The sequence below is a fragment of the Hippocampus zosterae genome, chromosome 2, assembly GCF_025434085.1.
Source record: "Hippocampus zosterae strain Florida chromosome 2, ASM2543408v3, whole genome shotgun sequence".
Taxonomy (NCBI): domain Eukaryota; kingdom Metazoa; phylum Chordata; class Actinopteri; order Syngnathiformes; family Syngnathidae; genus Hippocampus; species Hippocampus zosterae.
In genome coordinates, this window is record NC_067452.1 from 20,210,432 (window position 1) to 20,236,017 (window position 25,586).

General features: G+C 47.5%; 3 protein-coding genes across 3 annotated transcripts; all 3 read right to left on the reverse strand.

Moving 5' to 3' along the window:
* Positions 1–1,718: 1,718 nt before the first annotated feature.
* Positions 1,719–18,814, reverse strand: LOC127595460 (high-affinity choline transporter 1-like). Its single transcript, XM_052056982.1, has 6 exons — positions 18,781–18,814; positions 5,796–6,000; positions 5,557–5,673; positions 4,992–5,147; positions 2,756–2,904; positions 1,719–2,668 (listed from the first exon to the last, which is right to left on the reverse strand). The coding sequence occupies exons 2-6, from the start codon at positions 5,977–5,979 to the stop codon at positions 2,438–2,440; spliced, it is 837 nt and encodes a 278-aa protein (XP_051912942.1). The 5' UTR covers positions 5,980–6,000; positions 18,781–18,814; the 3' UTR covers positions 1,719–2,437.
* On the reverse strand, positions 9,611–18,814 carry LOC127595432 (high affinity choline transporter 1-like). Its single transcript, XM_052056933.1, has 10 exons — positions 18,641–18,814; positions 16,656–16,792; positions 15,314–15,518; positions 15,075–15,191; positions 14,510–14,665; positions 12,194–12,342; positions 11,963–12,106; positions 11,606–11,759; positions 10,317–10,534; positions 9,611–10,197 (listed from the first exon to the last, which is right to left on the reverse strand). The coding sequence occupies exons 1-10, from the start codon at positions 18,648–18,650 to the stop codon at positions 9,673–9,675; spliced, it is 1,815 nt and encodes a 604-aa protein (XP_051912893.1). The 5' UTR covers positions 18,651–18,814; the 3' UTR covers positions 9,611–9,672.
* Positions 18,815–22,608: 3,794 nt separating this feature from the next.
* LOC127595457 (high affinity choline transporter 1-like) lies at positions 22,609–25,203 on the reverse strand. The gene is made up of 3 exons (XM_052056977.1): positions 25,050–25,203; positions 24,026–24,243; positions 22,609–23,281 (listed from the first exon to the last, which is right to left on the reverse strand). The coding sequence occupies exons 1-3, from the start codon at positions 25,153–25,155 to the stop codon at positions 22,757–22,759; spliced, it is 849 nt and encodes a 282-aa protein (XP_051912937.1). The 5' UTR covers positions 25,156–25,203; the 3' UTR covers positions 22,609–22,756.
* Positions 25,204–25,586: the final 383 nt, after the last annotated feature.

A 25,586-nucleotide genomic window follows, 5' to 3' on the forward strand; every position in this document is an offset into this window, starting at 1 on the left:
TTATTGCACAGCATTAAAATAAGCACAAATAACCTTGAAAAGGTCAAACCACTCGGAGAAGCAGCATGGCTTTTGTTCCAACGAACGTTATTGCACAGCATTACATCATGCACACTGATGAGAATTTCTTCTGCTTTACACAAATGATGTTTTTCTACCTCTGATTGCGGATTATTACATACAGCGGTGTCTCTACTTTCGAACGTCTCTTCATACGAAATGTTCAAGTTACGAAACATCTCGACAGGAAAATATTGTCTCTTGTTACGAAAGAAATTTCAAGATACAAAAGGTAAAAATACAGTCTGTCCGACTAGTCGCAGCTCCGAGTTTCCTGAATGCAACATACTTATAGCTGCTCTGCCATTGGCTGTTACCGAGCATCATCCTGGCATCCCATTGGCTAAGAAAGACTTCTACCGTATCGGTCTGTGTGTGTGTGTAGAAAGATGGTTAGGTGTCGATGCAGCATCCTCGTCATTCGCCGAAGAGGTGTTCCGATGGTTTAGCGTAAATGTGAATCACCCAGAAAAAGTGTTCGCCAGACGCTCGCTATGCTGATGTTTGCCTTGGACATTTTCGAAGGAGTGTTAAAAGACAATAAAAGCAAACGACCTTGGATCTGTGCTTTACAAAACGGCACTTCGGTGAGACAGCATGACCTGAAGAGGGCACAATAACGATGAGGACTCAGTTAAAAGTTAAATGACCATCATTTTTATTCTTTATTCTTTGTTTGTCTCATTTATTGCGCAATAATCTAATTGTCACATGTCTTTGTTACATATGGGGTGCATTTTTATGCTTTAGGAAACATTTTAGCCTAAATTCTGGGGGCTTGGAACAAATTAGGGCAGGGGTGTCCAAACTTTTTGCCAAGGGGGCCAGATTTTATGTGGTAAAATGTCGGGGGGCCGACCTTGGCTGACATTCTTTACATTGAACAACAATATTGTTCAACAAATTTTAGTAAGCCAGTCTGTTTCACATTTCCATTTTTATTTTAATTTCAACAATCTTAAGAATTTCTTTTGGTTCATTTGAAACAGGTATATCACATGCAACTGCTTATTCACTTGACTTTTTCTTAAACAGAAGTCTCCTGAGTGCAAATTGATTGATTTGAAACATAAAATGTATCACCATGACTTTTCAATAGTCACAAAACCTTTGACTCGAACAACAACAACAAATGAACAAGCAATACACATATCCACAACTGCAAGGATCATTTGAAATATGACATATCAGTCAATATAAACACGCAGTGATGTCTTGTTAACTCGTGAGTGATGCCCTCTAGTGTCTAAATACTATTACTCATTTAGTGAATGCTATTACTCATTTAGCCACTAGAGGGAAGCAGTACTCTATGAAACATCACTCACCAGTCTACGAGACCTCAGTCAATGCAACACGTGTTCCATTGCGCCCAACCTGCGGGCCAGACGGCACTGACTTTATGACAGGGGCCGAGGGCCGGATGAAATTCGACCGCGGGCCAGATTTGGCCCGCGGGCCGGACTTTGGACATGCCTGAATTAGGGCATTTACATGGAAAACGCATCCCTACTTACAAAGTTTTCTAGTTCAGAAATTTCTTCCAGAAGCAATTAATTTTATAAGTAGAGGTACCACTGTATTCATAAAAAGAATGTTATACGTCAGAATAAGAGAAAAGTCTTGCTATTCCCATCTCTTGATCTTTTGAACTTTTTTTTTTAATTGTCACATCATTATAACTGTATAGTGTAGATACTTCCTTCATTCACAAGATGTCAAATTAGACCACTTGTTAAAAACAACACGTTTGTCCAAATGTCCCTCGGGAGCTGAGAGAAGCAAACAGAGGCCAAACATTGCTTGTCTAGAGGGTATGTTTTTAGCATGACTCTGTCCAACCTTTGGTACACAGAGGAGAACGATCACTTTGATTGAAAAGCCCTCCACAATTCTCCTGACTTGGCAAACAATGTGCAAGGCTGATGTAAGAGTCAAACAACAAGCGGAGAAAAAACACCACTTGTAGTTCTGTCTTGGAAACAAAATGCACATATTCCTTTTGTTGTTTATCTGTCTTTTGCGGACACCTCAAATGGCGGAAATATGAATCAGCTTTCTTGTGTGTCGAGTGTAAACATGGGAGGTGCCTTGCAGCTTACATTGCAAATCTCGTTGTGTGATATGCCGTCTGCATAACACACAATGAGATTTGCAATGTCATTTGGAACTGACATCATCAATGGTGGTCGACCATGTTTTGGCAAATGTTCTGCAAAAGGCTGAAGAGAAAGAAAAAACACACACACACACACAACCTCACGCACACGCACACACACACACACACACACACACACACACACACACACACACACACACACACACACACACACACACCTCAGTCCTTGCATGCCCGGAAAAGTGGCATGTTAGTCACTCATTGCATGTGTGTGTGTGCGTGTGTGAGATTGTGTGCGTGTGTGCATGTGTGTTTGTCCCTGTGCGAGTGCCTCAACTCCCTCACCCACATGAAGAAGCTATCCACGAGGATCCATATGTTGCTGACGTTCCAGTCGCCGACCCAGGGCGCGTGCAGCGTGTTGTTCATCATTGTGGAACCGATGGGTACCACGTGAGGATTGGACACCGCGAACGGAACGCACAGCCACTAAACGAACATATACACACGCACACGCAATGACTGAATGAGTGGTCAATCTGTGAGTGAGTGAGGGGGTTACGGGGTGTTTGTGACCAGGCTGAAGAAGATGAGGAGCAGCTGGATGACGTCGGTGTAGGCCACCAAGTAGAGGCCGCCCAACAGCGTGTACGTGATGGCCACGCAAGCCGAGATCCAGATGCACACGCTGAACGACATGTCCAGGACCACGCTCATGGTCACGCCTGAAAGAAAGCACGCACACACACCACGCACGATGTCACAACGGGGACACGCTGCACGTGCGCTTGGTGTGTGTGCCAGTGTGTACGTTTTTCGTGGGGGTATGTGAGAAGTTACCCACCGAAAGTGGAGATCGGGCACTGTACAAAGACGCCGGAAACCAATTGCCAAAGGAAATTAACAAATTAACATCGCTAAGAGAAGCTATGCAGAGAGGCTGAAAAACCAGTTCTCTGCTAACGACTCTGCATCGGTATGGAATGGCCTGAAAGCAATCACTAACTATAGAATGCCATCCCCCCAAACAGTGAACAATAAGGGTCTTGCTAATGAACTAAACAGGTTTTTCTGCCGATTTGAAAAGGACACCCCCATTTCCCACACACACCCACCTCTACCAGAAACCACTCTACCTACCCCCCCCCCACCCTCTTTTTCTCCACTACAGATCCACGAACAGGACGTGAGACGGCTCTTCAAGCAGCAAAAGATCAAGAAAGCTCCGGGGCCCGACAAAGTGGGCTCCGGTCTTCACACAAATCTTCAACAGATCCTTGGAGCTGTGTGAGGTCTCATCCTGCTTCAAACAGTCTACCATCATCCCAGTTCCCAAGAAATCGGCAACATCGGAACTGAACGACTATGGGCCTGTCACCCTGACGTCTGTGGTCATGAAGTCCTTTGAACGCCTTGTGCTGAACCACCTAAAGAACGTAACTGGACCCCTGCTGGACCCTCTCCAGTTTGCCTACCGGCCAAACAGGTCTGTGGAAGACGCAGTCAACATAGGTCTGCACTACATCCTCGAGCACCTCGACAGCACAGGGACCTACGCAAGGATTCTGTTTGTGGATTTCAGCTCTACGTTCAACACCATCATCCCGGAACTCCCCACCCCCAAACTACTCCACCTCGGTGTGTCCCCTACGATCTGCCAGTGGATCCTCAGCTTCCTGACGGGACGGACACAACAGGTGAGACTGGGAGCAACAACATCATCAATACGCACCACCAGCACTGGAGCCCCACAGGGATGTGTCCTCTCGCCACTGCTCTTCTCTCTCTACACAAACGATTGCACCTCAACAGATCCAGCTGTCAAACTCATAAAGTTTGCAGACGACACCACGGTCATCGGTCTCATCAAAGACGGCGACGAGTCTGCGTACCGCCAACAAGTGGAGCAGCTGGAGCTCTGGTGCGGCCGACACAACCTCAGGCTGAACACGCTCAAGACTGTAGAGATGATCGTGGACTTCAGGAAACATTCTTCTCCACAGTTGCCCCTCACACTATCCAACATCCCTGTGTCAAGCGTCGAGACCTTCAAGTTCCTGGGAATCACAGTCTCCCAGGACATGAAGTTGGAAGTCAACACCATCTCCATCCTGAAAAGGGCCCGGCAGCGGACGTACTTCCTGAGGCTGCTGAGGAAGCATGGCCTGCCACAGGAGGTGCTACGACAGTTCTACACGGCAGTCATCGAATCAATCCTGTGTTCTTCCATCACGGTTTGGTTTGGGGCCGCCACAAAAAAGGACAAAATCCGACTTCAACGGACAGTTAGGACGGCGGAGAAAATCGTTGGCACCGCCCTACCCACTCTTGAGGACTTGCACACTGCAAGAATCAAGACAAGGGCACGGAAAATCCTCCTGGATCCCCCGCACCCTGCCCACCACCTTTTCCAGCCACTCCCCTCTGGCAGATGCTACAGATCCATGCGCACAAAATCCAATAGACACTTAAGCAGCTTCTTCCCTCTAGCCATTAACTCCTTAAACAGTCACTGACGTAGTCACTCTTCTTGTACTACAAAATGGTACTACAAAACTACTGGTTACTCTAAAATGGTTCAATGATTTTGTTGTTTACGATGATACTAGGGCAGCGTGTTATACCGGAGACACATTCCTTGTGTGTTCTACATACTTGGCCAAGAAAGATGATTCTGATTCTGATTCTGAATCTGAATCTGAATCTGATTCTGATTTCTATTCTGATTCTGATTCTGAAGGAACGTGTGTGTTAATGTGTCTGCATTGCACGATGCAAGCTTGTGTGAGTGCATGCGTTGCGTGCGCATCACCCAGGCCGGTGAGGGTGCCGGGCACCCAGAGGACGTCGAGGAAGATCGAGATGGAGCTGAAGACGGCCGTCAGGCCTTTGCCATACTTGCGCTGGAAGGGATCCATCATGGTGACACATTGGGTTGCGCGCATCGGCCCAGCAAACACCAGCCCGCCTGTTGGAGAGCCAACATCATCTTGGCAATCGGCCGTCGGGAAATAAAAAGCTCACACACTTAATTTATGTGCTTGTTTCAAACTGACAATGTGTAGTTTTCAGCAAAAAACAGCAAATATTATCTGCCAAACTGCCACATGGACTGAGAGAAGTGGCGTTCACTGCCACCATACAATGCCTGGATCTCCAATTTTTGCTCACGTGTCAAAGGAAAAAAAATGATCTCATATGATGTCTCAGACCTCAACGCCTGTTGTGAGTCACTTTTATCTCAAAGCACCACTGCATAGCCCTTTTATATTGATTAAATTAGCTAAGTGCAATAGAAATTATAATCATCATTATTATTACAAATAATAATATATGTATAGATATCATGTGTGTGTGTGTATCTACTGTATATTTACCAATAATAAAGGATGTGCTGTCGCCCAGCACGAGAGCGGTAGCCCAGGCCACGCCCATGGAGGGTGTGTACACCATCTCGGCGAGACCCACAATTGTGCCGCCTCCGACCCACGTGGCTTCGGGAAAGAAGAACAACAAGCACGCTGATTCGGTGGGGGAACCTCACCCCCACACACCACCACACCAAAAACAAACAAAAAAAAGAACAAGATGGAAAGTTGCTTGGAAAGGTGCTCACCTGTCATGGTGAAGACCCCCACCAGCAGGCTGATGTTACGGTTTGTAAGCAACGACATCTCCAGAATGCCGCTCATCTGCTTGCGCTTCAACCTCCTGGACCTGACTGACGCCCAGATCCTGATGCAGAGGACCAGTGCGTAGAAGAAGACCATGGAAATGATGCCCGGAATGTTGGCGGCCATCTTGGAATGAAAGACACCCCTCTGCAAAAATGGCGTGGGAGTTTCTTCTGGTCATCCAAACTTTTGCTGCCACCAACAAATATATTCGTCAAGTTGGTGTTTTTTCAACGGAGGGTTTGGAAGAGTGTCCTGATATAGGTCAATTCAATAAAAGACGCTGCGACTGTACCATGAAGCTCATCAAGGTGAGTACGCGACAGGATGGACAGTGCTATGAAATGACACATCAGATTCCAACAAATGAAAAATCCAGTCCAATCTGATCTTCTGGAGCACTTGCTGGACACGATATGTCTGTCACTCTTATTGAGCTCACAAGCTTCCCCACTGTCCTGTGGTATTCCACAAGGCTCAATCCTAGGGCTTCTGCTGTTCTCACTGTATCTGCTCCATCTGAAGTTCCACTGCTATGCGGATGACTGTCAGATCTATGTCCCGCTGAGTTTTCTCATTGAGGCCACTTTTATTCTGCTGAGAGGAAATCAAGACCTGCATACCACTAAATTTCTTGAATTTCAATGAAAAGAAGACGGTAGTGATGGTGTTTGGTCCCAGTGGCCCTTGTACATCCCACCCTGCGGACCTGGGTCCCACGGTTCCTTATGTCTTATGGCAACAGTCTCCACCTTGGGTCTTAAACTGCACCATGATTTGACATTGGACTGGTAAATTGGTGCCATTGTTCAATCCAGCTTCTTTCATTTTAAGCAGCTGGCTAAAATAAAGCCTCTCCTTTCTCAAAAGCACTTTGAAACAGTCATTCATGCCTTCGTTACATCTCGGCTGAATTACTGGAACGCACTTGATTTTGGAGTCAGACGATCCTCCATGAAGCGTCTCCAGTTGGTCCAGAATGCTGCTGCCCGCCTCGTGACTGGTACTCGTAAGAGGGAGCACATAACTCCTCCTCTGGCATCCCTTAGACTTGATATACGATATTTGCACCATGTACAGCACTTTGTATAACAGCAGTTTTTCAGTGCTTGAGAAATACGCCAGAGTTGAGTTGAGAAGTGTACGTTCTCATGGAGCTATTTCCATAATTTGACTGGCAATGGGTGTGGTCCAATGTTGAAAGTCATTTGAATGAACATTTGCGGTGACAAATGTTAATTTTCATTCGATATATAGGATCAAGTAAACTCTGTCAATAGCCGCACCTTTTTAAGCCGCAGGGTCAAGTCGCAACTTGTGCAAACTTGATTCGCAAAAATAATGAGGTGACAGCACTCGACGCCGTCGCGTTTTTGCTCAGAGGTGGACAAAGTGAAGAAGATGCGAAGACAGTGTTGTTGACCTGTCTGCATGGCAACCTTCCAAGTGTGAGTGCCCAGAATTGTGGAAAAGTCTGCCCGGGTTCAGTAAAAATCAGATCGCAACCCGCTCTTGATGTTTCTTGATCAACATCACGGTGGAGTCGCAAGCGTCAGCTTACCTTGTGCTGCAGAAGACCAACGGCAGATGTTTGCTGCTCCCGTCTTTTTCTTCAACAAAACTCTCCACGTGGCCGAGTAGAGCCTTTAGATGAGAGCGTCTGTCCTTCGGATGTCACCTGGACTGCCTTTGAACCACGCCAAGCTTCTCCGTGCCAATTGTCGCATGTCTCCGCCCCTTGTCAGACATGCGACGCGATGACGGGAGAAGAGCTTTTAACCCATGACCGGACCGAAAGCGCCACCTGGCCGGGAAGGCTGAGCTGGTGAGTTGCCCTGGTCTTCCATCGGCATGGTCGACAGTCGTCACGTAGTATTCCTTGCATTCCTTTGGGTGTTGTTTCCCCCCCGCCCCCCCCCCCCCCCCCCTGAATGTTGCATCGCTGTCACCAACTGGTAATTTCCTTCTGCTGTAATTTGAAATGCCGCTTGCTGGACGTTGTCAACGTTGGTGAATTTTGTCTGCATTGTCTTACGCCCCCCCTCCACCTCCCCCCCAAAATTTGTTTTGCTCGACCTTTGTCCAGGAGACAGAGCTTGCGTTCCAAAGAGCAAATGATGGTGAACTGGAGGCAGGAGAGAGACACGCTAGTCGCCGCCTTGGAGGTCCAACTTCACAACCTTCTCTCCAGCCAGGCTGACAAAGACAAAATCATCCAGCAGCTTGGTGACAACAGCGATTGAGTATAAGGCGCGCCTTGGAGATTCATTCAATTTTAACCCTTGTGTGCTCCAAATTAAAAAGGCATTAAGTTACGCATTTTACAATTTTTGTAATGATGTATTTTGTGTTAGAAAAACATTATTTTTTTTCAAACACTCAATATGTTCCGAGGCATCTGTGCTATCCAGACATATATAGTTTTTATTATTTCTTTGGGATTTCTTTTATTCTTTATTTTTTGCAAAAGGGAAAAAAAATTGTTTCTGGAGGTCCCAACCACGCCCTACTAACCATCCCGACCGGACGTGTTCATGTAAAATGCATTGCTTTGAAGCCTCCTGCGAAAAGGCAAACTCGTTTGCGATCCTCTAGCGCCACCTAAAGTTGCCAAATTGGAATGACCTGAACCCAACAATGTGGCATGCTTACATCTGTCCAAGTAAAAACAAAGCGATTGACGTAAAAATCTCGTGAAATGCATGTATACACATTAGGTTTACGATGAATTAAAAAATCTGAATTATAATGGGTCTCTATGGTGCAAAATATGTAAATTGTGAAGATTAAAGTATCAAAACGTTTTTTTATTATTGCTGCAATGCCTGAGAATTATCAGCCGGTTACGTAATGTAATTTAGGCGATTTCAGAACCCCTCCATAAGTTTCAGCTCTCTCGTGGGTTTGATCCCGGCTCTGAACATCCTGTGTGGAGTTTGCATATTCTGCTCCGCCGGGCCTGCGAGGGTTTTCTCGGGGTACTCCGATTTCCTCCCACATTCCAAAAACACGCATGGCTTGATGGCACTGATTGAACACTTCAGATTGTACCTAGGTGTGACTATGATCGCGGATGGGTGTTCGTCTCTGTGTGCCCTGCGATTGGCTGGCAACCGGTTCAGGGTGTCCCCCACCTACTCCCCGAAGACAGCTGGGTTAGGCTGCAGCACCCCCGGCGACCCTCCGGAGGGTAAAGCGGATCGGAAAATGAATGGGTATATATCTCGACGCGTCGGCGCAATTGCGCGTTTCCAATTTTTCGGGACCTTCCTTTGACCGTGACTTTCCTTCTGAGTGCTTCAAGTAAGCAGCGCAGATCCGTGCTCGGAGAACTTTGGCGGGGAAGAACAACGAGAGCGATGGCACCCGCTGGCATGTGGCAAGTCTTGTGAACTGGGGTTGTCTCACCGCCCAAGCAAAACTTTGCTCCTTTCTGCACTCCGAATAGCCATCCTGTGCACAAACAGCTCCAGATGGCATGTTCACGCGCACACTCTGTTGTTGTCAACCATGATGAGATTGGCTGTGACCCACCGGTTGCTCTCCGCCTGTCGTTGGCCAACAAAGTCCTGATTTTAGTTTGACTGCCATGAAAAAAAAAATTGAATTGTCGTCATTTTTGCTCACATTTTATTTTCATATAATCGCAACTCATGCACGCATGCACACGCCTGTATATCCAGTTTTGGAATGTGTGAAAAGAATGAAGACACATTCAGCGAAATGATTGAATATATCCATATGTTCGCTTGCGCGTGCGTGCGTGCGCATGTGTGTGTGTTGGCAATAAAGTCAATTTAATTTGGAGTGTCTGCTGACTCAGCAGCCAGTGGTCAACATGGGCCCTGCGGCGTCGAGGGTGTTCTCCACGCACGCGGGGTCCTGGGTGGGGGTGGGCTTCTGGAAAACGTGCAAAACGTCCCAGGCAGCAGGAAGCAGGCGGTGGCGGAAGATCCGGGACGCCAGGAAGGAGAAGAACAAGATGGAAGCCAGAGAGCAGAGCATGGCGAAGGTTTTGACTGGGAAGTGCTGCACGTAGACGCCAGCACGGTGGTCCCAAATACCGCCCGGGAAGCGCAACACGGGCGGCAGGCCCAGCAGGGGCTCACCGCTCAACACGCGGACGGCCAAGCCCGCCACTAGGCCCAGGATGGCGCCGTATGTATTGGTGCCGGTAAAGAAGACGGCACAGAGCAGCTGCGGGAAAACCACGTTGTAGGAAATCTCAGACGTCACGATCCAGAAGATGACCACGCTGGCCTTCAGGCGGGTCAGCGCCGTCCCGACCACGCCCACCACCACCACCGTCGCCCGGATGGCCAGCTGCAGCTCGCGTTCCGACGCCTGCCAGACCACAAATTCACCGTTTCCACTTCAGTATGGTGTCCCGCCTTTCCCACACACGTGATCAGCATTCATTCCGCCTCAAAGCCCTTTCACGCTGACTTTTGCGGCTTCCGCACCTGCGGCCTGAGGATGTTTTTGTAGAGGTTGGCGGTGAAGACGGAGGCGGCAGACAGCAGGGCGGAGTCGGTCGACGACATGACGGCAGCGGCGACGCAGCCGATGCCCATGATGGAGACGTAGGACGGCGTCAGGGTCTGCAGCACCAGGGGAAGAACCAGCGCCGCCTCGTCACGTTCGTAAGGGGACGGAGAACCATATGATGTCGCGTTCCAGTCTGAAGACAAAACGTGCAGCTCACTTTCAACTTCACCGGTCCATCCATCCGTTTCAACTGCGCTTATCCTGAACAGGAGAGCCTATCCCGGCTGACTACGGGTGAAAGGCGGACTACACCCTAAACTGGTCACCAGTCAGTGACAGGCCACATATGGAGACAAAAAAAAACATCCACAGCCCTGTTTACATAGTCACTAACCCTTGTGTGCTCCAAATTAAAAAGGCCTTAAGTTACGCATTTTACAATTTTTGTAATGATGTATTTTGTGTTATAAAAACATTCTTTTTTTTTTCAAACACTCAAAATGTTCAGAGTAATCTGTGCTATGCATACATATATAGTTTTTATTATTTCTTTGGGATTTTTTTATTCTTTATTTTTTGCAAAAGGGAAAAACAATTGTGTCTGGAGGTCCCAAACAAGCCCTACTAACAATCCCGACCGGAAGTGTTCATGTAAAATGCATTGGTTTGAAGCCTCCTGCAAAAAGGCAAACTCATTTGCGATCCTCTGACGCCACCTAAAGTTGCAAAATTGGAATGACCTCAACCCAACAATGTGGCATGCTTACATCTGTCCAAGCGAAAACAAAGCGATTGACGTAAAAATCGCGTGAAATGCATGTATACACATTAGGTTTACGATGCATTCAAAAATCTGAATTATAATGGGTCTCTATGGTACAAAATATGTAAATTGTGAAGATTAAGGTATCAAAATGTTTTTTTATTATTGCTGCAGTGCCTGAGAATTATCAGCCGGTTACGTAATGTAATTTAGGCGATTTTAGAACCCCTCCATAGGTTTCAGGTCTCTCGTGTTTTTCTGAATGCCTTTGCCTTTGATTCAAAGACATCATTTTACATTTATCGCAAGCGGCGCACTACGAGGGCTAAATAAGACTGACACACAGCACACCCCTTTGACACTAACCTTTGCCCCTTTTACACAAACATATGAAGTGACACATACAGACCTTCCCAACTTTATACGGACAAACAGTAGAACTGATATGTGTCTCGTCGCCGCGGCCCGTTTATGCATCCGAATTTTTCAAGGCGCTCTCACCCGTGGATGCCCCCACAGCCCCCAGCAGCACCGGCGGGATGCAGAACACGATGAAGACGGCGGCGGAGATGAAGCAAACGCGCTTGGCGGTGGATGGGGACGACATGGACAGCGTCCTCTGATGGAAGGACTGATATCCCAGACTGCCCAAAGCCTGAGAGAACAGAGGCCGACACCCCCCCCCCCCCGTCCCCCCCACCACACGCAGGCGCACACACACACACACACACCTCAGTCCTTGCATGCCCTGAAAAGTGGCATGTTAGTCACTCATTGCATGTGTGTGTGTGCGTATGTGAGATTGTGTGCGTGTGTGCATGTGTGTTTGTCCCTGTGCGAGTGCCTCAACTCCCTCACCCACATGAAGAAGCTATCCACGAGGATCCATATGTTGCTGACGTTCCAGTCGCCGACCCAGGGCGCGTGCAGCGTGTTGTTCATCGTTGTGGAACCGATGGGTACCACGTGAGGATTGGACACCGCGAACGGAACGCACAGCCACTAAACGAACATATACACACGCACACGCAATGACTGAATGAGTGGTCAATCTGTGAGTGAGTGAGGGGGTTACGGGGTGTTTGTGACCAGGCTGAAGAAGATGAGGAGCAGCTGGATGACGTCGGTGTAGGCCACCGAGTAGAGGCCGCCCAACAGGGTGTACGTGATGGCCACGCAAGCCGAGATCCAGATGCACACGCTGAACGACATGTCCAGGACCACGCTCATGGTCACGCCTGAAAGAAAGCACGCACACACACCACGCACGATGTCACAACGGGGACACGCTGCACGTGCGCTTGGTGTGTGTGCCAGTGTGTACGTTTTTCGTGGGGGTATGTGAGAAGTTACCCACCGAAAGTGGAGATCGGGCACTGTACAAAGACGCCGGAAACCAATTGACAAAGGAAATTAACATCGCAAAGAGAAGCTATGCAGAGAGGCTGAAAAACCAGTTCTCTGCTAACGACTCTGCATCTGTATGGAATGGCCTGAAAGCAATCACTAACTATAGAATGCCATCCCCCCAAACAGTGAACAATAAGGGTCTTGCTAATGAACTAAACAGGTTTTTCTGCCGATTTGAAAAGGACACGATCTGCCAGTGGATCCTCAGCTTCTTGACGGGACGGACACAACAGGTGAGACTGGGAGCAACAACATCATCAATACGCACCACCAGCACTGGAGCCCCACAGGGATGTGTCCTCTCTCCACTGCTCTTCTCTCTCTACACAAACGATTGCACCTCAACAGATCATAAAGTTCGCAGACGACACCACGGTCAGCGGTTTCATCAAAGACGGCGACGAGTCTGCGTACTGCCAACAAGTGGAGACGCTGGAGCTCTGGTGCGGCCGACACAACCTCGGGCTGAACACGCTCAAGACTGTAGAGGTGATCGTGGACTTCAGGAAACATTCTTCTCCACAGTTGCCCCTCACACTATCCAACATCCCTGTGTTAACCGTCGAGACCTTCAAGTTCCTGGGAATCACAGTCTCCCAGGACATGAAGTTGGAAGTCAACACCATCTCCATCCTGAAAAGGGCCCGGCAGCGGATGTACTTCCTGAGGCTGCTGAGGAAGCATGGCCTGCCACAGGAGGTGCTACGACAGTTCTACACGGCAGTCATCGAATCAATCCTGTGTTCTTCCATCACGGTTTGGTTTGGGGCCGCCACAAAAAAGGACAAAATCCGACTTCAACGGACAGTTAGGACGGCGGAGAAAATCGTTGGCACCGCCCTACCCACTCTTGAGGACTTGCACACTGCAAGAATCAAGACAAGGGCACGGAAAATCCTCCTGGATCCCCCGCACCCTTCCCACCACCTTTTCCAGCCACTCCCCTCTGGCAGATGCTACAGATCCATGCGCACCAAATCCAATAGACACTTAAGCAGCTTCTTGCCTCTAGCCATTAACTCCTTAAACCAGGCGTGTCCAAAGTCCGGCCCGCGGGCCAAATCCGGCCCGCGGTCGAATTTCATCCGGCCCTCGGCCCCTGTCATAAAATCAGTGCCGTCTGGCCCGCAGGTTGGGTGCAATGGAACACGTGTTGCATTGACTGAGGTCTCGTAGACTGGTGAGTGATGTTTCATAGAGTACTGCTTCCCTCTAGTGGCTAAATGAGTAATAGCATTCACTAAATGAGTAATAGCATTTAGACACTAGAGGGCATCACTCACGAGTTAACAAGACATCACTGCGTGTTTATATTGACTGATATGTCATATTCCAAATGATCCTTGCAGTTGTGGATATGTGTATTGCTTGCTCATTTCCCTGTTGTTTGAGTCAAAGGTTTTGTGACTATTGAAAAGTCATGGTGATACATTTTATGTTTCAAATCAATCAATTTGCACTCAGGAGACTTCTGTTTAAGAAAAAGTCAAGTGAATAAGCAGTTGCATGTGATATACCTGTTTCAAATGAACCAAAAGAAATTCTTAAGATTGTTGAAATTAAAATTAAAATGGAAATGTGAAACAGACTGGCTTACTAAAATTTGTTGAACAATATTGTTGTTCAATGTAAAGAATGTCAGCCAAGGTCGGCCCCCCGACATTTTACCACATAAAATCTGGCCCCCTTGGCAAAAAGTTTGGACACCCCTGCCTTAAACAGTCACTGACGTAGTCACTCTTCTTGTACTACAAAATGGTACTACAAAACTACTGGTTACTCTAAAATGGTTCAATGATTTTGTTGTTTACGATGATACTAGGGCAGCGTGTTATACCGGAGACACATTCCTTGTGTGTTCTACATACTTGGCCAATAAAGATGATTCTGATTCTGATTCTGATTCTGATTCTGATTCTGAAGGAACGTGTGTGTTAATGTGTCTGCATTGCACGATGCAAGCTTGTGTGAGTGCATGCGTTGCGTGCGCATCACCCAGGCCGGTGAGGGTGCCGGGCACCCAGAGGACGTCGAGGAAGATCGAGATGGAGCTGAAGACGGCCGTCAGGCCTTTGCCATACTTGCGCTGGAAGGGATCCATCATGGTGACACATTGGGTTGCGCGCATCGGCCCAGCAAACACCAGCCCGCCTGTTGGAGAGCCAACATCATCTTGGCAATCGGCCGTCGGGAAATAAAAAGCTCGCACACTTAATTTATGTGCTTGTTTCAAACTGACAATGTGTAGTTTTCAGCAAAAAACAGCAAATATTATCTGCCAAACTGCCACATGGACTGAGAGGAGTTGCGTTCACTGCCACCATACAAGGCCTGGATCTCCAATTTTTGCTCACGTGTCAAAGGAAAAAAAATTATCTCATATGATATCTCAGACGTCAACGCCTGTTGTGAGTCACTTTTATCTCAAAGCACCACTGCATGGCCCTTTTATATTGATTAAATTAGGTAAGTGCAATAGAAATTATAATCATCATTATTATTACTAATAATAAGATATGTATAGATATCATGTGTGTGTGTGTATCTACTGTATATTTACCAATAATAAAGGATGTGCTGTCGCCCAGCACGAGAGCGGTAGCCCAGGCCACGCCCATGTAGGGTGTGTACACCATCTCGGCGAGACCCACAATTGTGCCGCCTCCGACCCACGTGGCTTCGGGAAAGAAGAACAACAAGCACGCTGATTCGGTGGCGGAACCTCACCCCCACACACCACCACACCAAAAACAAACAAAAAAAAGAACAAGATGGAAAGTTGCTTGGAAAGGTGCTCACCTGTCATGGTGAAGACCCCCACCAGCAGGCTGATGTTACGGTTTGCAAGCAACGACATCTCCAGAATGCCGCTCATCTGCTTGCGCTTCAACCTCCTGGACCTGACTGACGCCCAGATCCCGATGCAGAGGACCAGTGCGTAGAAGAAGACCATGGAAATGATGCCCGGAATGTTGGCGGCCATCTTGGAATGAAAGACACCCCTCTGCAAAAATGGCGTGGGAGTTTCTTCTGGTCATCCAAACTTTTGCTGCCACCAACAAATATATTCGTCAAGTTGGTGTTTTTTCAACGCAGGGTTTGGAAGAGTGTCCTGATATAGGTAAATTCAATAAAAGACGCTGCGACTGTACCATGAAGCTCATCAAGGTGAGTACGCGACAGGATGGACAGTGCTATGAAAACGACACATCAGATTCCAACAAATGAAAAATCCAGTCCAATCTGATCTTCTGGAGCACTTGCTGGACACGATATGTCTGTCACTCTTATTGAGCTCACAAGCTTCCCCACTGTCCTGTGGTGTTCCACAAGGCTCAATCCTGGGGCTTCTGCTGTTCTCACTGTATCCGCTCCATCTGAAGTTCCACTGCTATGCGGATGACTGTCAGATCTATGTCCCGCTGAGTTTTCTCATTGAGGCCACTTTTATTCTGCTGAGAGGAAATCAAGACCTGCATACCACTAAATTTCTTGAATTTCAATGAAAAGAAGACGGAAGTGATGGTGTTTGGTCCCAGTGGCCCTTGTACATCCCACCCTGCGGACCTGGGTCCCACGGTTCCTTATCTTATGGCAACAGTCTCCACCTTGGGTCTTAAACTGCACCATGATTTGACATTGGACTGGTAAATTGGTGCCATTGTTCAATCCAGCTTCTTTCATTTTAAGCAGCTGGCTAAAATAAAGCCTCTCCTTTCTCAAAAGCACTTTGAAACAGTCATTCATGCCTTCGTTACATCCCGGCTGAATTACTGGAACGCACTTGATTTTGGAGTCAGCCGATCCTCCATGCAGCGTCTCCAGTTGGTCCAGAATGCTGCTGCCCGCCTCGTGACTGGTACTCGTAAAAGGGAGCACATAACTCCTCCTCTGGCATCCCTTAGACTTGATATACGATATTTGCTCCATGTACAGCACTTTGTATACAGCAGTGGTTGTTTTTCAGTGCTTGAGAAATCCGCCAGAGTTGAGTTGAGAATTGGAGCTATTTCCATAATTTGACTGGCAATGGGTGCGGTCCAATGTTGAAAGTCCTTTGAATGAAAATTAATATTTGTCACTGCAAATATTAATTTTCGTTCGATATTCAGGATCAGGGAAAATCTGTCAATAGCCGCACCTTTTTAAGCCGCAGGGTCAAGTCGCAACTTGTGCAAACTTGATTCGCAAAAATAATGAGGTGACAGCACTCGACGCCGTCGCGTTTTTGCTCAGAGGTGGACAAAGTGAAGAAGATGCGAAGACAGTGTTGTTGACCTGTCTGCATTGCAACCTTCCAAGTGTGAGTGCCCAGAATTGTGGAAAAGTCTGGCCGGGTTCAGTAAAAATCAGATCGCGACCCGCTCTTGATGTTTCTTGATCAACATCACGGTGGAGTCGCAAGCGTCAGCTTACCTTGTGCTGCAAAAGACCCACGGCAGATGTTTGCTGCTCCCGTCTTTTTCTTCAACAAAACTCTCCACGTGGCCGAGTAGAGCCTTTAGATGAGAGCGTCTGTCCTTCGGATGTCACCTGGACTTCCTTTGAACCACGCCAAGCTTCTCCGTGCCAATTGTCGCATGTCTCCGCCCCTTGCCAGACATGCGACGCGATGACGGGAGAAGAGCTTTTAACCCATGACCGGACCGAAAGCGCCACCTGGCCGGGAAGGCTGAGCTGGTGAGCTGCCCTGGTCTTCCATCGGCATGGTCGAGAGTCGTCACGTAGTATTCCTTGCATTCCTTTGGGTGTTGTTCCCCCCCCCCCCCCCCCTGAATGTTGCATCACTGTCACCAACTGGTAATTTCCTTCTGCTGTAATTTGAAATGCCGCTTAGACTTGATATACGATATTTGCTCCATGTACAGCACTTTGTATACAGCGGTGGTTGTTTTTCAGTGCTTGAGAAATACGCCAGAGTTGAGTTGAGAAGTGTACGTTCTCATGGAGCTATTTCCATAATTTGACTGGCAATGGGTGTGGTCCAATGTTGACAGTCATTTGAATGAACATTTGCAGTGACAAATGTTAATTTTCATTCGATATATAGGATCAAGAAAAATCTGTCAACAGCCGCACCTTGTTTAAGCCGCAGGGATAGTCGAGTCGCAACTTGTGCAAACTTGCTTCGCAAAAATAATGAGGTGACAGCACTCATCGCCGTCGTGTTTTTGCTCAAAGGTGGACAAAGTGAAGAAGATGCTGAGACGGCAAAACGTCGGCCACGTGACCCAATGCGCCGAGGTCTTGTCACGTGACCTGCAGCTGGCCAAAGAGGAAGCCATGAGCGCTCACCAGAACATCACGGTAACCTGCGGGGAGTTATTGATTGACTGTCAAAGGGCTACTAGCTCCACACACACACACACACACACACACACACACACACACACACACACACACACACACACACACACGCACACACCTTTTGTTGCATCATTATTTCCCCTATGGATGAAAAAAATATCTGCACCTGTAAAAGTAGTGCAGTTTAACTATATTTATGTTTAACACGGCGACTAATAAGGTGAACTTGCACCAGAGTTAAGATAAGATAAGATAAGATATCCTTTATTCGTCCCACACTGGGGAAATTTACAGCCTCCTGCAGCAAGAATGTATGTAGAAAGAAGAAAGAAGAAAGAGAAAAAAACAACAAACATCTTTCAATTAAATGCAATATCAACACAAAATGGATAAATCAAGTACTATTTACGATTTTCCTTCACATCATTTAATTATTATTAGTATTATGATTGTTATTTTTTATTCATCAGCCTGACAGCAGTCGGTAGGAACGAGCGTCGGTATCTCTCCTTCTTGCAGCGCGGGTGTAACAGTCTCTGGCTGAAGGAGCTACCAAGTGCTGTCAGGGTGGGCTGGAGGTGGTTGGGGGGGACTGGCCATCATAGCTTTTAGCTTAGTTAGCATCCTTCTGTTGCCCACCTCCTCCAGAGTGTCAAGGGAGCAACCCAGGCTCCCTTAAAACAGTTAAAGGTCCCCTTGGTATATTGCTCAAATTTACAAAAACACATCGTGAGCGGGAGCTTCCTTTTTCAGGGAATGACACCCCCCCCCCCCCCCCCGAGTCCCCGTCCCCCGCACCCGGGTCAGAGTGTTGTCAACCTGTCGGCATTGCAACCTTCCGAGTATTTGAGTGCCCAGAATGGTGGAAAAGTCTGCCCGGGTTCAGTAAAAATCAGATCGCGACCCGCTCTTGATGTTTCTTGATCAACATCACGGTGGAGTGGCAAGCGTCAGCTTACCTCGTGCTGCAAAAGACCGACGGCAGATGTTTGCTGCTTCTCTCCACGTCGCCGAGTAGAGCCTTGAGATGAGAGGATCCGTCCTTCGGATGAGACCTTGACTGCCTTTGAACCATGCCAAGTTTCTCCGTGCTAATTGTCGCATGTCTCCGCCCCTTGTCAGACATGCGACGCGGTGACGGGAGAAGAGATTTTAACCTATGACCGGACCGAAACCGCTACCTGGCCGGGAAGGCTGAGCTGGTGAGCTGCCCTGGTCTTCCATCGGCATGGTCGAGAGTCGTCACGTAATATTCCTTGCGTTCCTTTGGGTGTTTGTCAGGTTTACAATAAAAATGGACAATTATCCATTTATAGAAAGGAAGAGAGGAGACGTCTCTTTGTCGTATTTGTTTGCGAGGAGACTCGGAGGAAGGCTGCGCACATCTCTCCCAGCTGTCCTAAAGCAGCCCCTCCCTATGCCCTCTCTTTTTATCTGCTAGGCTACATGAAGGTGAGGCCACGAAGCGGAACTTTGGGATCTCAGCAAACTGGCCACACCTGAGCTTTCACTCCAAAGTGCATGATGTTGACATTTTCATCACATCCTCAGCAAGTGCATAAGCCTGATGATCACTTTTGATACGTCAAGTCAGCATATCTTGAGAAATGCAGAAGGGTCGCCTCGGTTGGTTTCCTCTGATCGTCAACTGTCGGCTCCTTGGAGCCACGTAGAGTTGAGCATGTTTCGCATAGTAATAGAAATGCAGAATTAAACATAATAAATCACGTTGAAAATAACTGTTTCTAAAGTTTCCTCCATCAGTATTTGTTTCAGCCCCCACCCACCCCACCAAAAATAAAATAAAATAAAACGCTAGCCTAAAATGAATTTTCAGCTTACTGTTGCATCGCTCCAACCGACTGCCAACATTTCACATGACAGCCTTCCGCTGTCATGTGAAATGGCGCTGGCTGGACGTTGCTGAATTTTGCCTGTATTCCCCCCACGCCCTCCGCCCAAAAATATCTCTATTTGTTTTGCTTGACCTTTGCCACACCTTGGTCCAGGAGGCAGAGCTCGCGTTCCAAAGAGCAAATGATGGTGAACTGGAGGCGGGAGAGAGACAAGCTGGTCGCCGCCTTGAAGGTCCAACTTCACAACCTTCTCTCCAGCCAGGCTGACAAAGACAAAATCATCCAGCAGCTTGGCGACAACAGCGATAGAGTATAAGGCGCGCCTTGGAGATTCATTCAATTTTAACCCTTGTGTTCTCCAAATTAAAAAGGCCTTAAGTTACGCATTTTACAATTTTTGTAATGATGTATTTTGTGTTATAAAAACATTCTATTTTTTTTTTCAAACACTCAAAATGCCAGCCAGGCTGACAAAGACAAAATCATCCAGCAGCTTGGTGACAACAGCGATAGAGTATAAGGCGCGCCTTGGAGATTCATTCAATTTTAACCCTTGTGTTCTCCAAATTAAAAAGGCCTTAAGTTACGCATTTTACAATTTTTGTAATGATGTATTTTGTGTTATAAAAACATTCTATTTTTTTTTCAAACACTCAAAATGCCAGCCAGGCTGACAAAGACAAAATCATCCAGCAGCTTGGTGACAACAGCGATAGAGTATAAGGCGCGCCTTGGAGATTCATTCAATTTTAACCCTTGTGTTCTCCAAATTAAAAAGGCCTTAAGTTACGCATTTTACAATTTTTGTAATGATGTATTTTGTGTTATATAAACATTCATTCATTCATCTTCAGTACCGCTTGATCCTCACTAGGGTCGCGGGGCGTGCTGGAGCCTATCCCAGCCGTCTTCGGGCAGTAGGCGGGGGACACCCTGAATCGGTTGCCAGCCAATCGCAGGGCACACATAGACGAACAACCAACCACGCTCACACTCACACCTAGGGACAATTTAGAGTGTTCAATCAGCCTGCCATGCATATTTTTGGAATGTGGGAGGAAACCGGAGCACCCGGAGAAAACCCACGCAGGCCCGGGGAGAACATGCAAACTCCACACAGGGAGGCCGGAGCTGGAATCGAACCCGGTACCTCTGCACTGTGAAGCTGACGTGCTAACCACTGGACTACCGGGCCGCCTTGTTATATAAACATTCTTTTTTTTTTTTTCAAACACTCAAAATGTTCAGAGGCATCTGTGCTATCCATACATATATAGTTTTTATTATTTCTTTGGGATTTTTTATTCTTTATTTTTTGCAAAAGGGAAAAAATAAATTGTGTTTGGAGGTCCCACCCAAGCCCTACTAACAATCCCGACCGGACGTGTTGTCAGGTTGGTCCAATTTGACACTCAGGAATAACCAAAAGGAGGAGACAGGAGACTCGATTCTGGTACCAGGAGGGAACGAGGAGAAGCGTTCGGTTTCAGTTCTCGGCACGTAACCCTAACGTTCTCCCCCTTCACCTTCTCATTTATTGGGAAACTTGTGTGCAAATGTCACATTAACATGTCGTTGCAGCTGGTGTTGATTTCTCCATTCACTGTTCGCCCTTGCTCACTGTTTAGTCTTAACAGTTATCTCTTCCCAACCACGTTCTCGGAAAGGTGGTTGTGACCCTAACCTTTCACACAGTACAGCAAGGAAAAGTGAGCATATAAAGAAGAATATATAATGATTATAGATGTGAGTAAATAATAAAGGATATATCTTTATTGAAAGCATAAGCGTTCTTCATTGCAGGCAAAGCCAACTAATGATTGCAAGCATAAGCGTTCTTCTTTGCAAGTAAAATCAAACTATCATGACAGGCAGAAACATTCTTCTTTGCGAGCGTAAATTGACGACGCGAGAATCAATCGAATAATACGCGAATGTATGATTACTAAAAAATAATAAATCCAACACGGGGCGACCCGAGCGCCGTCACCGTCAAGATCACGCGTTCGAACCGCAAGAGGAAGAACGCCGACACGGACAAGGTAGGGAAACGCCCCTCCGTCTGTGACCGTGGCGCCACATACAACGCAAATGTCGATATATGTGGCGCCACAAAAAAATAATTGGGTGCCACCTCTCCTTTGACAAATACTCCCGGGCATATTTCCTTCACCCTTTGCGAAAAGAACTGACCAAGACAGATGAGGGAGTCATTTGCACGAGTTGATTCCTTGAGGGTGGTTCGCTCCAAGTCACTTTCAAGGAGACCACCTGGTATATTAAGATATTTTGTGATGTTTTCTTTAATCAATGTATTGCTTCTCAGTGAAAAAACTGCTTTGAGATGATTGCATGACTTGGTGACTTGCTTGCCTAAGCAATTCCAGAGATGGACTCTGGAGCCTGCTTTGACGACTTCAGAGATAAACTATTTAGCCTGCCTTGACGACTTCATAGTCTGCTTTGTTTGAATTGTCAAAACTTTGATTGAGATCAATGCCACTTGATTACACAACAAACAGTGTGGCGTAGGGAGGGATGAGAATGGCCACTCACCTCTCCCGATGCACACACTTTAGAGGATAAAAGGAGGGGAGCGATGCTCCTTTAGCAGAGTCTGCTGCGGGTAGCGTACGGACGCCCAGCTCGTATTGAAGCTCACTCTGCTGAGGGTGTTGGCTCTCCACCCTAATGGCATACGGTAAGAGTTCTTTAGCTTCATACAACTTGTTTGAACTGTGTTATCATTTCTGTGTGGGACCAATAAAGTGCCTATTGTTGGTAGCCACAAGTGTCTTGTCGTTATTTCTGAGTGCCTATCTCCGACGATCCTTTATAAAACTTGATATTCATTCAAATTGGGTATCAGAAGTGTTTCAAAACACCACCCGATCGTGATGCCCTCAAAGCACCAAACCAAATCCAACCATAAAAAACGAAAGAGGCTTAGTTCCCACTATTGCCGTTATGTATTGAATCAGCTCATACATTTTGTGTGTGTGTGTGTGTGTGTGTGTGTGTGTGTGTGTGCATGCGTGTGTTGGCAATAAAGTCAATTTAATTTGGAGTGTCTGCTGACTCAGCAGCCAGTGGTCAACATGGGCCCGGTGGCGTCGACGTTGTTCTCCACGCACGCGGGGTCCTGGGTGGGGGTGGGCTTCTGGAAAACGTGCAAAACGTCCCAGGCAGCAGGAAGCAGGCGGTGGCGGAAGATCCGGGACGCCAGGAAGGAGAAGAACAAGATGGAAGCCAGAGAGCAGAGCATGGCCAAGGTTTTGACGGGGAAGTACTGCACGTAGACGCCAGCACGGTGGTCCCAAATACCGCCCGGGAAGCGCAACACGGGCGGCAGGCCCAGCAGGGGCTCACCACTCAACACGCGGACGGCCAAGCCCGCCACGGCGCCCAGGATGGCGCCGTACGTGTTGGTGCCGGGAAAGAAGACGGCACAGAGCAGCTGCGGGAAAATCACGTTGTAGGCAATCTCGGACCCCGCGATCCAGAAGAGGATCACGCTGGCCTTCAGGCGGGTCAGCGCCGTCCCGACCACGCCCACCACCACCACCGTCGCCCGGATGGCCAACTGCAGCTCACGCTCCGACGCCTGCCAGACCACAAATTCACCGTTTCCACTCCAGTATTTTAGTTTCCAGTATCAGTATTACCCTTTCCCATCAGCATTCATTCCGCCTGGTATATTAAGATATTTTGTGATGTCTTCTTTAATCAATGTATATCTTCTCAGAAATAAACTCGTGAACTCGCTTTGGAATGCTTTTAAATGATTGCAAGTGAGATAAACTCTTGAACTAGCTGCATAACTTGCATGCCTAAGCGACTTCATAGTTTGCTTTGCTATGTTCCTGAATTGTCGAAACTTGTTTGCAAAAGAGGGAACAAGGCAAGATGTTCTCGTGGAATGCCACTTGGTTACACAACAAACAGTGTGGCGTAGGGGGAGGTGAGAATGGCCACTCACCCCTCCCGATGCACACACTTTAGAGGATAAAAGGAGGGGAGCGATGCTCCTTTAGCAGAGTCTGCTGCGGGTAGCGTACGGACGCCCATCTCGTATTGAAGCTCACTCTGCTGAGGGTGTTGGCTCTCCACCCTAATGGCATACGGTAAGAGTTCTTTAGCTTCATACAACTTGTTTGAACTGTGTTATCATTTCTGTGTGGGACCAATAAAGTGCCTATTGTTGGTAGCCAGAAGTGTCTTGTCGTTATTTCTGACTGCCTATCTCCAACGATCCTATTAAAATTGACACTCACACCGATTGAGTGTCAGAAGTGTTTCAAAACACCGCCTCAAAGCCCTTTCACGCTGACTTTTGCGGCTTTCGCACCTGCGGCCTTAGGATGCTGTTGTAGAGGTTGGCGGTGAAGATGGAGGCGGCAGACAGCAGGGCGGAGTCGGCCGACGACATGACGGCGGCGGCGACGCAGCCGATGCCCATGATGGAGACGTACGAGGGCGTCAGGGTCTGCAGCACCAGGGGAAGAACCAGCGCCGCCTCGTCACGTTCGTAAGGGGACGGAGAACCGTATGATGTCGCGTTCCAGTCTGAAGACAAAACTCACTTTCAACTTCAACGGTCCATCCATCCGTTTCAACAGCGTTTATCCTGAACAGGAGAGCCTATCCCGGCTGACTACGGGTGAAAGGCGGACTACACCCTAAACTGGTCACCAGTCAGTGACAGGCCACATATGGAGACAAAAAAAACCATCCACAGCCCTGTTTACATAGTCACTAACCCTTGTGTGCTCCAAATTAAAAAGGCCTTAAGTTACGCATTTTACAATTTTTGTAATGATGTATTTTGTGTTATAAAAACATTCTTCTTTTTTTTTCAAACACTCAAAATGCCTGCCAGGCTGACAAAGACAAAATCATCCAGCAGCTTGGTGACAACAGCGATAGAGTATAAGGCGCGCCTTGGAGATTCATTCAATTTTTAACCCTTGTGTTCTCCAAATTAAAAAGGCCTTAAGTTACGCATTTTCCAATTTTTGTAATGATGTATTTTGTGTTATAAAAACATTCTTCTTTTTTTTCAAACACTCAAAATGTTCAGAGGCATCTGTGCTATCCATACATCTATAGTTTTTATTATTTCTTTGGGATTTTTTATTCTTTATTTTTTGCAAAAGGGGAAAAAAATTGTGTCTGGAGGTCCCAACCAAGCCCTACTAACAATCCCGACCGGACGTGTTCATGTAAAATGCATTGCTTTGAAGCCTCCTGCAAAAAGGCAAACTCGTTTGCGATCCAGACCTTCCCAAATTTATACAGACAAACAGTAGAACTGATATGTGTCTCGTCGCCACGGCCCGTCTATGCATCCGAATTTTTCAAGGCGCTCTCACCCGTGGATGCCCCCACGGCCCCCAGCAGCATCGGCGGGATGCAGAACACCATGAAGACGGCGGCGGAGATGAAGCAAACTCGCTTGGCGGTGGATGGGGACGACATGGACAGCGTCCTCTGGTGGAAGGACTGATATCCCAGACTGCCCAAAGTCTGAGAAAACAGCCCCCCCCACCACCACACAAACATACACACACACACACACATACACGCACACACACACACACATTCACACACACACACACACACACACACACACACACACACACACACACACACACACACACACACACACACACACACACACACAGACTTCATCCTTTGATACTTGAGGTTTTCTATTACCATTTGTCACGTCACGTGCCCGCCAGCAGGTGGCGGGTTTTTTCCCTCCGCCATCTGCACACCTGTCCGTAATTTCGGGCTGATTATCCTCCTTTATTAAGAGGCTCCGGCAGTCCTCTCACTGCCGGAGAATTCCTTACCGTGCCATTGTTCTCTCGTGCTATTTCCTCGGTTCGATGAATTAGAACCTC

What these genes read in the sequence shown, in the direction of transcription:
- LOC127595460 (XM_052056982.1), bottom strand. Translation starts at nt 5,979, where the DNA reads ATGGCCGCCAACATTCCGGGCATCATTTCCATGGTCTTCTTCTACGCA. An exon ending in CAGCACATCCTTTATTATTG is followed by an intron (nt 5,148 to 5,556) that starts GTAAATATACAG and finishes GCTCTCCAACAG; the next exon opens with GCGGGCTGGTGTTTGCTGGG. An exon ending in TCCTCATCTTCTTCAGCCTG is followed by an intron (nt 2,669 to 2,755) that starts GTCACAAACACC and finishes ATGTTCGTTTAG; the next exon opens with TGGCTGTGCGTTCCGTTCGC.
- LOC127595457 (XM_052056977.1), bottom strand. Translation starts at nt 25,155, where the DNA reads ATGTCGTCCCCATCCACCGCCAAGCGAGTTTGCTTCATCTCCGCCGCC. An exon ending in GGCCGTGGGGGCATCCACGG is followed by an intron (nt 24,244 to 25,049) that starts GTGAGAGCGCCT and finishes TTTTGTCTTCAG; the next exon opens with ACTGGAACGCGACATCATAC. An exon ending in ACAGCATCCTAAGGCCGCAG is followed by an intron (nt 23,282 to 24,025) that starts GTGCGAAAGCCG and finishes GTGGTCTGGCAG; the next exon opens with GCGTCGGAGCGTGAGCTGCA.
- LOC127595432 (XM_052056933.1), bottom strand. An exon ending in TCCTCATCTTCTTCAGCCTG is followed by an intron (nt 12,107 to 12,193) that starts GTCACAAACACC and finishes ATGTTCGTTTAG; the next exon opens with TGGCTGTGCGTTCCGTTCGC. An exon ending in AAAACATCCTCAGGCCGCAG is followed by an intron (nt 10,198 to 10,316) that starts GTGCGGAAGCCG and finishes GTGGTCTGGCAG; the next exon opens with GCGTCGGAACGCGAGCTGCA.